Source organism: Quercus robur, chromosome 6 (assembly GCF_932294415.1).
Source record: "Quercus robur chromosome 6, dhQueRobu3.1, whole genome shotgun sequence".
Classification (NCBI taxonomy): Eukaryota; Viridiplantae; Streptophyta; class Magnoliopsida; order Fagales; family Fagaceae; genus Quercus; species Quercus robur.
In genome coordinates, this window is record NC_065539.1 from 51661739 (window position 1) to 51676790 (window position 15052).

The 15052-nt window shown below is 31.4% G+C and overlaps 1 protein-coding gene and 1 long non-coding RNA gene across 2 annotated transcripts; one reads left to right on the top strand and one right to left on the bottom strand.

Annotated features, from left to right (window-relative positions):
• Positions 1-1007: 1007 nt before the first annotated feature.
• LOC126689373 (sugar transport protein 13) lies at positions 1008-6771 on the bottom strand. Its single transcript, XM_050384545.1, has 5 exons — positions 6499-6771; positions 5234-5553; positions 3592-3716; positions 2211-2502; positions 1008-1914 (listed from the first exon to the last, which is right to left on the bottom strand). The coding sequence occupies exons 1-5, from the start codon at positions 6629-6631 to the stop codon at positions 1201-1203; spliced, it is 1584 nt and encodes a 527-aa protein (XP_050240502.1). The 5' UTR covers positions 6632-6771; the 3' UTR covers positions 1008-1200.
• A 5420-nt stretch (positions 6772-12191) lies between these two features.
• LOC126689374 (uncharacterized) lies at positions 12192-12805 on the top strand. The gene is made up of 2 exons (XR_007644508.1): positions 12192-12439; positions 12554-12805. It is a non-coding gene; the product is annotated as an uncharacterized LOC126689374 (long non-coding RNA).
• Positions 12806-15052: the final 2247 nt, after the last annotated feature.

The window sequence follows — 15052 nt, forward strand, 5'->3', positions numbered from 1 at the left end:
CCTTCTCAAGCAAATGGTCAATGATATTACATAAGTCCAATGGGCTACAAGTCCATTGTAATATACTTGTACGGTACTCATATTACTTGCCTTAACACTCATATAACTACCTGTATAAAGATAGTCACTTATACAGTTTTATATACATTAATGTATTGAGAATTCCTTCTCAATTCTAACATGGTATCAAAACTCCCCATTCTAACAGAGTTTAGTAATCGAGAGATACGATGTTACATTTTCAATTTAAAATGAAGCTCAAAGAACTAGTTCAATTCCCTTCCTCTTTCTCCCATTAAGATTGGGCAAAACAAAGAGAAATAAATGAAATTTGTATCTCTAAGGAGTATTTTTGTTTAGGGTTAATTTTTTAGCGATTCTTTTTCTATCTTTTACTTGAAGAATCAATTAATATAAACTTTTACGGCTTCTAGCTACTACCACTACAAAAAGATTGAGATCTAAGTGAAAAGGACTAAATTCATTGATTATGAGTGTTCATATTAATGAGAATGAAGTATCCATATTTGGTACTATAATATTATTGTAGTTGTCTTTAAGCACTCGTGCTGTTTGCATTGTCATTATGTACTTTTTTTGGGCCATGGTTGAAGGACTTGAAAGCAAAGAATGTTTGGGGGTATTGGTTTGGTGGGGTGTGCATTCTTCTTCAATAGAAAATTATTGGCAATGCCATGATGACATTGCCTACCACTAAAATTTCATTTTGGTTGAGCTGAATTGCTTTATACAAGGGAGAAGTATAAACTTGCTCAATACACTCATCTATTGGAAGTTACATGGACTTGCGTATCAAATCTGCATTTTATATTGCAATATTGATACTGCTAGTGCTGGTGGTAGTTCTCTTACCTGTTAGACATATAAATGGTCTTTAAATTTTGAACTAAATGTTAGATTTGAATTCACATATGTGATTTAGTAATTGCACATCTTATTGCTTCCAAAAAGCTTAGGAGTTAGGAATCACAAGTTGAAGAAGAAACTGTGAAAAAACCAATAATCATTTTTATCTTTTTTGTAGAAAAAGAATCTTAAAAACATATTTGATACAAGGATTATAAAAACCATAGAGAAAGGAATACATTCCTAAAGTGTCTAAAACCATAGCAAAAAGTAATAGTAGAAAATAATATATTGCCATCGTCTACGTTCTAGTAATGGAATTTCCAAATATACTTATAGCTGTGAAGAAGGATCAAATCCATTATGGACCCCATTTTTCTTTTCACCATTGGTAACTGCTGCAACATTGTCATAATCGTCATCATCCATAAATCTCTTCCATAACCAGTGCCTTTTCCACACTCTCTCAGTCATCTCTTCAATTGGGATATTCTTTGTCTCCGGGAGCAGAAATAGAACAAAGACTGACATGATGAAAACCCAGCCAGAGAAGAACAAAAAGATGCCAAACTTGAAATGGCAGAGCATTGAGAGGAAAGCTTGTGCTATAACAAAAGTGAAGACCAAGTTGACACACACAGTCACACTCTGTCCTGCTGAACGAGTCTCTAGTGGGAATGTCTCACTAGGGATGAGCCACCCTAGAGGTCCCCAAGACCATGCAAAGGATGATACAAATGTGCACACCAGAACAACAACAAGGACTGCAAAACCTTTGCCAAGGCTATCAGAATGGTCCTTAACCTTAATTCCTAGAATGATTGCTATCACCACTTGAGAAAGGAACATTTGGACGCCAGCTTCCAATAAGAGCATTCGACGCCCCACTTTGTCCACTGAGTAGATAGACACAATGGTGGAGAGGACATTAACAGCTCCTGTTATCACAGCTGAGTATAGGGATGCATCACCACCAAATCCAAGAGTGTTGAATAGCACTGGAGCATAAAACATGATTGCGTTGATGCCAGTGAATTGCTGGAAGATCTGTTGCAATTAAACATTCAAATAAGAGAACATTAATTAGTAGGACACGTAAATATAATTCATGTTGCAATGTAACTTAGGTTCTACGATTAAAATCAATCACATGATTACAATAACCATTAATGAACTTATGAACCACATGATTGAATACTCTGGGAGAATTGGTCAATGCAATCATGCGACTGACTTTAATTGAGAAATTTTTAGTACGACATTTATGTAACTGTACCGAAGTTCTACTTGAAATTAAATATACATGTACAATACATAATTTAAAGTGAGAAATGGGAGCTGACCTGCAAAGCTACTGCAATGATAAGCTGGGGACGATTTCTACGCTGGAGGAGATTCCTGAAGGGGTGCTTGACTGCTTTAGCCACACGGCTTGCCTCAACAAGCTCCAAGTATTCAGGTTCGACGTTGTCAGTGCCTCGGATTCTTTTAAGCACAGCTTTTCCTTCATCCAAGTGACCACGTTCTATGAGACTGTTAGGAGTATCTACCACGAAGAGAGCCCCCAAGGTTAGGAGTAGTGCAGGAATGCCAGCCAGACCCAGTGACACTCTCCAACCCCAACCCCCTTTGATTCTGTAGTTGCATATATGGAAAAACATTAAATGAGTGTTGGCAACAAACAAAGCCAAAACATCATATAAAAAATGTTGATATAAATTATTAAGGGTTCAGTTCTGTCTCCCTTTGAATGCAAACCATTTCATTTGTTGTGCACAAAAATTGCACATACAAAATTACAAATTCGTCTTCTAAAAGGAGACCATTTGGGAATGGAGTATGGGATGTGAGGTATTACAAAAACGAGCATTTCTAAATGCAAATTAAACCATTTTTAAGGGTTTTTTTTTTAATATATATATATATATATATATATTATTAGTAATCATTTTAAAGTTAATTTGCTACCATAAATGCTTAGCCATATACTCAAATTATAATACTTTTTCGGTATACCAAGAACAATGAAACTATTCCTGCACTATAATTTTGTCTGACAAGTCAATTAATGGTATATTTGACTATATGGGGAGTAGATATGTCTAATTAATACGATATTTGTGCTAACAACAATGTTTGATGGCTCAGTAACTTGACCGTCATAAAAAATGAGGATTAAACAATCTGATAGGAAAGAAATTAGGGGAAAAGTAGTGACCAATCATCAGTGGCAAGATAACCTAGTTCTATAATTCATCCAAAATACAAGCTTTTGCCTGCCCTTTAGGTTCAAAATAAACCGACGTCTTTTGATATGTGGGCGGTGCATTCATTGACCATAAGATATTGCAGCTGAAATCTCAATTTCAATGGTCAAGGAATCGTTTTGGTGAGCTAACCGAGGAAGAGAAGTCAAAGTAACCTTCAAATTTGAATTGATTTATTGCATTATTGCCCTTTATTCAATATTGACCATTGATAAGTGATCTAAGCTAAGGGGTACGTGTAGTGTGTACACTCATAACGGCTAAATTATTTGAACAACGGCCAAAGTTGGTTGTCTAAACATAATTTTTATATGTCAAGGAATCTTATTGTTTTACTACCAATAATAGCTTCACTCTAGGCATAATATAATGTCAAAATCTGGGGCAAGATTTTTCTGTTTTTTAATGAATGAGAAAAAAAAAATTTGAGAGAATAATGAATGAGAATTAGACTTACTTGGAAGTGCCGTAATTGACAAGGTTGGCAAAGAGAATGCCGATTGTGACATTGAGTTGAAATAAAATGTTCAATCCTCCACGTATCCTTGTTGGTGCAATCTCAGAAAGAAACACTGGAACTGCCTGTGACACATTGAAAATATTGCAACTTATTAGAGCAATAATTTATGAAGAAATTCAACAAATTCACCTGGCCCTTCTTATTAGCTTGCACATGCCCTGGACCTTTAATTATAATTTAGGGGTCAATTTGAATTTTTAATTTCATTACTTAAATTAGATTCCTTCTACCTCCTGGCAATTAAAATTTCTACCGAAAACAATTAAATTATATTGGTGGTCCAAGCATGTTTGTGAATACATGACAACTTGCATTTTTATTTATTTATTTTTCAAATTTTAAGAATGGTATCGCACTACTAATAAAGCAATTATTTGTCATGGTTCATAAAATACATATAATTTGTCACCTACAGAATCAAATTAGGATCAATTTCTACGTGCCCCAGCTACGGCCTAAGTAGACAGTTGAAGTTAAGGTCCAAATTAATAATCACAAAAGATAAGATTTAGAGTATCAAGCGAAGACAAGAAAGTTGGAAGGAAAAAAAGGGTCCAAAACGTCACGTTATTTCACATAAAAAACCAAGGACTTTACAAAAGAAAATTGATTTCTATAGCATAAAAGGAAGATACAAACAAACTGGGGTTTAGTCTTTGTTTGGACTCGGCTTTCTCAGTATGAATCCAAGAAAATGATATTTATTATGTATTGTTTCTTAAGCAAAAGCCGACTGGAAAAGATACCACAAAGTCTTTATCTTGACCTCATGTGCTAGAATATATATGTAACATATAAAGCAAAAAAGAGTTGGAACAACTTGTGGATGATTATGACTTGTGTTTACAAAAAGAAAACTTGTAACTTTCGTAGCTCCTAGCTTATTGATCATGAGCATGTATTTGATCCAATGGTTGAGGCAGCTCGTGGGTAATTATCCCCACCAAATTAAGCATTAGTCCTCCTTTTCTCTATTAAAACTTTATTTTTCTTCTTTCTTTTTTAATTTTTAACTTTTGTATATATTTTTTCAAAGGAAAGAATTACACAAGACTACAACAGTATTAAATAAGCCTGTATTTGACTCCTAACTTCCAAAACTGCCTAACCCACATAAAGTTATTATATATCACCAAGTCATCATCATCATCATATATATACAATTTAAAGAATATTATGGTTGACACTTGAGAAAATGACGTTGATAATTAAGTCCATATTTTGCCTTGCCCCATGAGCATACCTCCTTCTAAAATTGCCTTGGCATAATTTTTTTTTTTTATTTAAAAAATTCCAAGGTTTAGTCCTTAAAGTTTAAAGTGATTATATTTAGTTCTCGGTAAACTTAAAATAATTGTTTGTAATCCCTAAAAAAAACTTAAAAAAAAAAAAAAAAAATCAATTTAGTACCTGAACAACATAAAAGTAATTGTATTTCATTGTATCTAATGCAACGATGACATGCAAGTTTATGGTAAAAACATTCACTTTAAATGTCAAAGACTAAAATTACTTATATACTATACTTTATAATAAAGCTTTATTATATATAACATAGTAAATAGGTTATCAAACAAACCTGATTAGCAAAACCAACTCCACAACCAAGCAAGATTCTACCAACAATGAGCATGGCTAGATCTTGGGCCGCAGCATTAAAAGCAGTCCCAATTAAGAAGAAAACCCCAGCAATCAACATGGTTATCCTACGGCCGAGCTTTCGCGTCGTGTAGGACGCGAAAAACGTCGCCGTTAAACCAGCAAGGTACAACGATGATGTGAACAATTGCAAATTTTGATTATCATATTTGCAGTAATTACTGTCATCTCCTTGCAGAGTCTTCCTATAAACCACTGGGAAAAACTTTTTCAAGAAGTCAGGCATAGCAGTAACACCACCTACATCAAATTAACAATAAAAAAAAAATTAGTGATAATTGAGAAGGGTATAAATGTAATTTTAGGAAGAACGTGAAAATTGAGCACATGGTACACAGGTTACAGGCTTTTGGTAACAACAAAATTCAATTGGTCATTATGCTCAGATTGAAAAGCAAACAAAAATGGGTCAACGACCTTCATGATGAATAACTATGTGAAATTCCCAAAATACCCTCTTTCCTTGTTGAGAAAAAACCTATTGCTCTGTTTCCCACTTTGGCGGGAGAGAAAAAAGCTTTTACTTTTGCATCACCCACTTTCTGTATTTAGTCACAGATTCAAAACCCAAAAGATTGGATAAAACATTTTTATTTTTCTTCTTTTTTGGGTAATTAATAAGCTCACCAAACTCTCATGTTAAAGGAAAAAAGAAAAAGTTATCAGATCTTAAATGTGATCTAATTGAGTAAGATCACACCTCAGTCCTCAGAAAGTGGAGGTTTTTTTAAAAAAAAAATTTAAAACTAAAAACTCTCACTAAAAACATATATCTGATTTTTCATACAAAACAAGAATGAATTGTTTTCTTAAAGTAATCTCTAAAAGAAAAAGCCAAACAAATTAACAAATACAAGTTTTTCATCAGTTATTTTCTTCATACAAAAATAAATATATGTCTGTAGGTTACTCATGTAACTGATAGATCTTCATGAAAGTGTCTTTGCTTGGTTCTTGGAAACACCGAGCAAAGCAATTTCTTGTCTCTCAAAAAGCCAGATTTTAAGGAAAAAAAAAAAGTTCTAATCTCCCAAAACACGTATTCAACAAGATCTAATATTATATATTATTTATATGGGACTTTGCAAGAACGCAAAAAATATATAGTTAAATACTCGAAAAGTTTTGTATACCAAAAAAAAAAAAAAGGGGTATAGTAATAAATGGAAAGGTAATTATAATTACCAGAAACACCAACATCGTAACCAAACATGAGGCCACCGGTGGCGGCCATTATGCAGGAAATGATGACAATAGGTGTGATCTTGGCCTCAAACTCCGTGGCGCCACCACCTGTTGGACCGAATCCTCCGGCCATGGTTGCGTATGTCTGTGTTATATATCAAAAGGTTTTTTTTTTGGGACTAATCCAATCAAACAAAGGTTTAGAGAAAAGAAGAAGAATGGAGTTTAGGACTATGGAGTGAAATACGAAATGGACTATTTGTGTGTGTTAATGACAGAGGACTTGTAGCTCTTTATATAGAGGAAAAAGTGAACAGAGAAAGTGGATGATGCTTCCATATTTAGTGGGCACCACCGTTTGATCTTTCGACGTGGCAGTTTCCAATGGGTGACTATATTCTTAGTTGGGGGGCTTGGGGCTGACTAGTCAACCCCCCTTAACTAATTTTCGTTTTTTTTTTTTTTTTTTTTGGATAACACACAATTATGTTTTTACTATAAGAATAATACACCAATTTTTTTGAGAGAATTTTTTTTTAATATGTTTAAGTATTACTACTTCAGTTTTTAAATGATTGGTCCTTATTTTTGTTTAGGATGTCCTAAAATGAAGTATTCTAATTTTACAAACTGTTGATGGGGTGAGTAGTTATTGGTAAATAAAAAAATGATGTTAATGGTAAGTATAGCTGAAAATCAATAAGAAACTGACTACATCAATAGTTTGTAAAAATATTATAAAATAGTTTTTGTGGCTGTAACATTACTCTTACTTAGGTGCGGTTTGGATACAGATGAAATGGCGTATGCGTTTTCCACGTTTTTTTTTTCCTAGACACGCATGTAGCACTGTTTATTGTCCATGAACAGTAATTTTATGAATAGTGTCAAACGTGTGAACAGTAACTTTCTAATTTTTTTTTTATCAGTTTTCAATTTTCAGCAAAATAAGCGGTATCCTAACGGATTCTTAATTTAAAAAGTCAGTATTATTCTTTCATTAAAGTTTAAATTAATAAGGATAATTTTGGAAATTTGTACTTTTTTTTTGATAAATAATGTATTAAATTATGTTTCCTTAAAAAGTTGAATTTTCTAAACAAGGCCAATAATTTAGATCGAATGTAGTAGTGATAAGGATTTCTTATAAGAACTTTCCATATTTACACTCTACATTTCTTATCCCATCCTATTTTCTTTAAGTGATGTAATAAATAACTTCATAAATAAATAATCATAATAAATAAGTGTCATAATTATCAACTTTCATATAAATATATTTTTGTTGAAGGGCAAAACCTAAGTATGGTAGCTTCTTTTTTTTTTTTTTTTTTTTATAGGAAAAAGTAAGTAGGGTGCAATACATTAGGTTTTTTTTTTTTTTAATTAAATTTGAACACCTAGTTTTACTCACCAATATAATACAAACAATATTATCATTTCTAAGAATAATTAAATTAACGCAACTATGCGTTGGATTTTGATTAGAAAACTTAATGCGTGGCATCTAAGATATATAGCACTTATGCTTTACCATTTGCTTTTTACTTTTTAAGCTCTGCTTACTTTTGTTGAATATAATATTATATCTTTGTTGAATATTATAATATTCTTTTTTTTTCTAAATATGAAAGTTTATAACTATGATACTTGTTAAGAGGTAACTATTACGATTGTGTTTATTTTTGAAGTCATTTATTATTTCATTTAAAGAAAATATGATGTGGCAATATTCTAACAGGGTGTGTAAATACAAGAGGTTTTATAAGAAAGACCTTATGGTATTTAAACATATTAAAAATAAGGTAAATTACACTTTCTACCTTTACCTATTTAGTCATTTAAACTTTCCCTCCTTTAACTACTAGGTTATTTCAATTTGCCTGATCAAATGCATTTTAGTAATTTTATTGTGAAATACTATAAACATCAAAAGATTTCATTATGGGTTAACAGTTTAACTAAATTAAGGGGGTATTTGCTAATTTTCATTAGTGGAGGAGGAACATTGCTTGATTTTATAGTTTAGAGGATAATTGTGCATCACTTCATAAGTTTATAGATAAAAGGGGGAAGTGCTATTTTTTCTTTGTATTTATTGAGAGTATGGTATCTTGTAAGTCTCTCCAAAAAAAATTAAAATAATATAAAATTTGGGAGTAAGATTAGGTACAACTTTTTATTTTTCTGGTTGCATCTTATCGAAGGAGGAAGTAATTTCTGTAATTGTGAAGAATTTTCAAGTTGGTGAGTATATAATTGAGATCATTATCCACTTCTTTTTAGTGTGGTTTTAAATGTACTTTGGAGGAATCTGCTACAAATTTGTATTGCTAAACTCTGGCTTTTTTTTTATTAAATTAATGGTACGTACGTAATTGTGGAAAATTGATGTCGGTTGAAGATAATTGTTATTTATTGGAAAGGAGGTGTGAAACAAATTAATAAAGTCAACCACAAAAGGATTTATGACGTGTACAAAACTATATCCAATTATCCACTGTTATTAATTTATGGCAAGAAAAACTAATACCAAACAAAGTGCAGTTTCTCAGAATTTAGAGAAACTAAGACAATTATGGTCTGTTCAGGAAAAAAAGGGAACCCAAACCAATGCCAACTGGTGGCAATGTTTAAGAACATTGTAAGTAGTAATTAAATTATATGACTTTTTTTGTTTCCCTTTATCTGAGTAGATAAAAGGATAAACACTAAAAAAACAACACGCTTTTAAGGTTTGTAGGTGGATTCATCAGTTACACGTACACCAACCCACAATAACTTACATCTTACATATTTCAAACATGGTCATCCAGATAAGATTTTCATTAAAAAAAAAAAAATCCTTTTTTGAGAAGCTTCAAAGTTGTAGCGAAGTTGTTACTTTCTAATATTTACAACCAATTATCTAAAATTCAATTTCTCTCTTCCTCAATTACTATTATTATTATTTTTCATAAAAAATTAATTTGGTAATCATCATCATCAAATCCCATTGCCTTTTGTGTGTGTGTGTGTTTTGCCTTATTGGAAAGGACTTTTTAAGAGTAAAAAAATTGAACCATAATATCATTTTATTATGGACAGAAAACTTTATAATAAATTTAATTACTATAACATTCAGTAGACCTATCTATTCATCACTTTATTTAAAATTCAACACATTTATTTGTTTAACTTTTTATTTCTTAATAATTCAACACTACAATCAGGAATGAGGGATTTGAATCTTGGATAATTCAATTGAAAATACCAATAAGTTTCAATTGAGTTAAAAGGCTCTTGCGTTTATTTGTTGTAAAAATTTTGGTTTCAAACAATTTGGAGCCATATTACTCGAATCCATGATGTAACGATTAAAGAGACTATTCATATGTAGTATTAGTCATATAATTTTTTTAATGAGTCATGTGACTTGTGTAAATAATATTCATAGATAGTCCAAACCATTTGGAGCTTCCTTATCCTTGTTTGCTTAACTTGAGTAAAAGTATAATTATTCTTAAAAATATGTAAGACTTGAAATTGTTGTATATAACCAAATAAACTCAACAGATAAATCAAACCAAAACACATGATAATAAGACTATCTATGTTTATTATTCAAATAAGTCACATGACTCATTAAAAACTTCATGTGACTAAAGCTACACATAAATAGTATTTTTAATTGCCACATCATGTATTGGAACAAAATCACTCCAAACTAGTTTACATCCAAAACTTTTTCCTTATGCTATAATTGTATAAAGTTATCTTCTAATCCATAATCCCATCTATCAAACTTTTTCCTTATGCTATAATTGCATATAGTTATCTTCTAATTCATAATCCCATCTATCTTATAAATTCTTGAATAAAGAAAAAAAAACTAATGAATATACTGATAAAAAATGGACAAAAAAAAAAAGTTGATTTACACTAGAGAGCATATACTAATAAATAAGAATGAAAGTTAAAAATAAGAATAAAAAAAATTCTGGGTCAGGTAGTGAAATACAAGTTAATACAAGGAACTATTGCTAGCTACTACTTTTACTTAGGTCAATCAATTAAACTACAAAAAAAAAAAAAAAAAAAAAAAAAAAAAACCCTTTCCATCAAGCCAAGTTGGGTGATACATTGTTCACCACCACTAGAATCAAAAGAAAAGTAACAGCCACCTTTTTTGAGTTACAGTCTCGACTTAGTTGTAATTATGCACTCTAGGAATTTTGGCCCCTCAAAAAAAATGGAATATGCAATGATGGTCAAATTCACATGATTCAATATCCACTTCGGTACAGGAAAATTCATGAGAGGTCAAATAATTTGTGGAAGCTCCAACTCAAACAACACAAATAATTGAGCACTATAACTTTCCAAGTTCCTTTCCAAGAAGCCATCACTATAACTTTCCTAGAAGAACGTGTAAGTGATTGCCAAGTTTACTGGGAGCTGACAAAAAAATGAACAAGAAAAGACCTTATTGACAGAGAAGTTAAGCAATCATCAAAAAAATATGATCCTTTAGCATTGTTTCCAAATTTCCACCCCTATTGTACCTAAAAGAAAATATTGAGTATGATTCTTCTTTATATTTTTTATTAAAAAAATAATGGAGAGTGCTCTTATTATATAGAATCATGGATATATGATTATATTCCCTATAAACCTAACCCAATTTTAATTGGAAAAAAATACTATAGGATTAGTCAAGCAAAATTTATAAGGACATATAAATTCGATATCAAAAGAAAATGCACTTAATATATTAAATTATTAAGTGATGGTCATGCTGATTTGTCGATGACACTATCCAGAATTTAACATGTGTAGAATTAACTATATAATATTAGAGGTGCTCTTACCTTTTTCTTTTTCTTTTTCTTTTTTTTTTAATATTTTTTTTCCTCTCAAGTCTCAAAAATGGGTATTTTTATATATTATCGAAAATGATTAAAGATTTTTTTAAAAAATATATGAAAATGATTTCAGATTTTTTTTTAATAGGAAATGATTTAAGGTGGCAGGCTGGCAGCTATTTTTTGTTCCTTAAACTAGTAGGCCAAGTTGAGCATTCGAAATCTGATAGTTTGGCGTATTATTATTATAAATTAAAGAACATTGTCCTTTGTTTTACACGTGACCTTTCACCTAAAACATGTGATCATCATCTTGTTCTTTTCTGGACAACTGGAGTCTCGATCTCAAACAGAATATGACTTGAAGCTCTTCACGCCGACCATTTACAATATGCACTTTCATCATATATTCGTGATTGTAGAGAAATTGAATTCCATTATCCATTCATAATCTATTGAATTCAACCTATTGAACAAAATAAGGAAAGAAAAAAAAATGCCAATAAAATATGAGCGTTTTTCTTTTCGATAGCTTTTATGTTAAATGTGTGAAAAAAAATTAAAAGTTAGTTTCGTTAAATGAATTAAATAATAAATAATAATACAAAAAGAAAAGAGTAAAAGATTTTGAGGCAAACAGACAAATATGGGCAGTAATAATCTATATATATATATATAAAACCGAAGCCTCTGCTGGCACCACAATTTTCCACGTCAGCACAATATTTAAAAAATAAAAAATAAAAATAAAAACATTATAACTCCTTAAAACCCTAGCAACCTTACCCCTCTCTCAAGTTAAGAAATATAAAGCCACGTCAAGTTAAGAAATATACAGCCACGGTTTCTGCAAACTCTCTCTCTCCAAACGTAAATATCAAATTCCACCCCTTTAGTTTCTCTTTATATTTTTGAGGCTTCTATAGAGTTATAGTGAGTTATGTTGATTTTGTTTTTTTTGTGTGTGTGTGTATAGATGGTCATAATACTCCGGTATTCCAAGAGAATGTTGTGTTTTCATTAATTGAAGGCCTTAGAGAGATAAGTGTTGCAGTTTGGAACAGCAATACAAAAGACGATTTCATTGGCAGCGGAAAGTAATTACTTTGTCTCATATTTTTGTTTTTTGAATTGATTTTGTGTGCTTTTTAGACCCTTTTGGATCAATTTTGTTAATTGGGTGTTTTTTTTTTTTTTTTTTTTTTTGATAGGGTCCAATTGAGGAAGGTTCATTCAAAGGGTTAAGACGACCGCACTTTATGTCTGTATACTAATAGTAGGGGTAAGTGCTATTAATTACTAACCCTTTTAAGCGTATAATCTGTTACTAACCCTTTTAAAGTATAGCATGAAAGATAATGGAATTAATTGTTGTAATTTTTATTTTCTTTCCATGTTTTGAATTTCCTCTATATTATTATTACAACTGAGCAAAGATTGAGAAAGTAACATTACTACTCTAATTTGAAGTTTAATGCGTCCTTCTCAAGTCATGGTCTTTATTTATATATTTGCAGTTTATATTTCTAATCGTTGATGAGAAATTAAGGCTCAGTTGCACAATTTTTAAATACTTTTAAATGTACAGCTGCCCTTGCTTTTATTTAAGTAGCTAGTATTGATTAAAAGAAGAAATAAAGGTCATAACTCATAAGTAAATTATATGATAATAATTTTTTTTAAGTAAATAACTTGATGATAATACCGTAAGACTTCCTTTTACAATGTATTTGATTTTCACTGACAATTATTTTTTAATATTTTGAACTTGAATTTTCATGTCCTCTTGTTTTATTTTATTTTATTTTATTATCTTGGATGTATTCCACTTGCTTTTTGTTTCCTAACTCATCACTATCAAATAAATTTTTTAATATAGAAAATAGTTGAATTTACAACAATTTTTTAAATTCCAAATGGCTGCAAATTCTACCACAACCACCGTCGACTTTTGTTTTCTATTGACCAACTCAGCAACCGTAGATTTCTGTAACTGTACTGAAGTTTACAAATATCATTAATCAATTCACATCAGTATCACACACGTACGTCCACGTATGTCCACACACATATACATGAAGCCAATGTGTGATTTGGACTTTGGAGGCACCAAAATTGACCATATTTTTCAACGTCCAAAAACAACGGTAGCTAGCAATAGCATATTGCACATCGAGTTTGATTATAGAGTTTTGTCCTTTTGGATAAGATGAGAAGAAAACAATCAAACATTGGTACAGAACCTTTTGTCATTCACGAGGAAACTGAACTTTAGAGAAAGAAAAAGGAAAGTATTTATGTATGGACAAGAATGTGCAGGGTTCACACTTCGCAGGCCAAAGGTTGGAACTTTCATCGAACTTTGATCTTTATTGTATTTCATGCACAGCACACAATATTTTGAGACGGGTCAAGCCTAGGTAAGCCGCCAAGGCAAAGGATACGTGCGGAGGAGTTGTGATTTCGACTTTCAGCCCCCAAATAAGATGGGGTTTCGACTTTCGTTGGTTGACAAAGAAAAAATTGGAGCAAAAGTATAACCTATCAACAATTTGACACGAAAACCATGCCGAATATTTTTGTAACTCTCTGCATGATAGCTTGTTTCTTGCCACAAGATTTCGCAAAACTAACATATTTCATGAGCTAAAGGGTTGAGAAATTATTGCACTCACCACCTTGTGCCTTGACCCTTGAATAACCTCACAAGAGATTGACGAATGCTAGCTAGTTGACCAATGGCTATAAGGTCAGAACTGAATTTGTTATGTGTGGCACCACAAAAATGAACATACTCTCGAATGTTTACATGCGTGGCACCTCACAAATAAACAAAATTACTTTTTTTACCTTACAATTTTTCTTTTTTTGACAGAAAAGATAGAAGTATATTATTAAAAAAGAAAGAAAGGTACACGTCCCAATGCCTGGAGGTCGTACATAGATAGCCAAACACAGTGGCATGCAACCCAGGAATCAAAACAAACTATAAAAAAGAAAGAAAAATATATCAAAAGCCAACTAACATAGTCAGTGGGTTCGACGGGCAATTATAAGTGAGGGAAAGGGATTTTGATGCAGGAGCATAATGACAACTTATGTGGCAGTTATATAGGCAATTTGTGTCATTTTTTTTTTTAAGTCCATCTATCTTTTATTTATCTTTATTATTTAGTCAAAGTTAATTATAAGTTTTGTTAGTAATTGTTTCAGCCTAATAAATCTGATCATAGGGTGATGTAAAGTCAATCTAAGGAGTTGTCATTTGTATTGGAAGTTATCAAGCATTTAGTGCAGACATTTATTTCACATGCAATGTATTCACCTATAATCATAGAAAAAAAAAGTTTCTATTTAGACAAATCATTTGCAAGTGTCCTTGCTTTAGAGTTGAGTGATTTTTCCTAACAATCAAGTGTGTGACTTGGTCGCGTTGAGTGACATCTGCTACCTCCGGTATAGTAGTGTTCCTAAACTATTCATCCTATTATTAGGTTAAATCTTTGATACAATCTATCTAGCCGGTCTCAGTTTGCATCAGATTCAACACTAGATTCTTCTAAGTAGGATAACTTAACTAGGAAATGCCGCCAAGTTATTGAACTCTTGATCAAAATCATTTTATAAAACAAAAGTGGTTTTTTTTTTAGGGAAACCAATTTTTAAAGTGAAATTTCACTTAATAATAAGGTTTATTTACTTATTTATTT

Excerpts from the sequence above, each read along its gene's own strand:
- LOC126689373 (XM_050384545.1), bottom strand. The coding sequence starts at position 6,631 with ATGGCCGGAGGATTCGGTCCAACAGGTGGTGGCGCCACGGAGTTTGAG. Across the intron at positions 2,503-3,591 it reads GTCAATTACGGCACTTCCAA|AATCAAAGGGGGTTGGGGTT; the intron begins GTAAGTCTAATT and ends ATGCAACTACAG. Across the intron at positions 1,915-2,210 it reads TCATTGCAGTAGCTTTGCAG|ATCTTCCAGCAATTCACTGG; the intron begins GTCAGCTCCCAT and ends TAATTGCAACAG.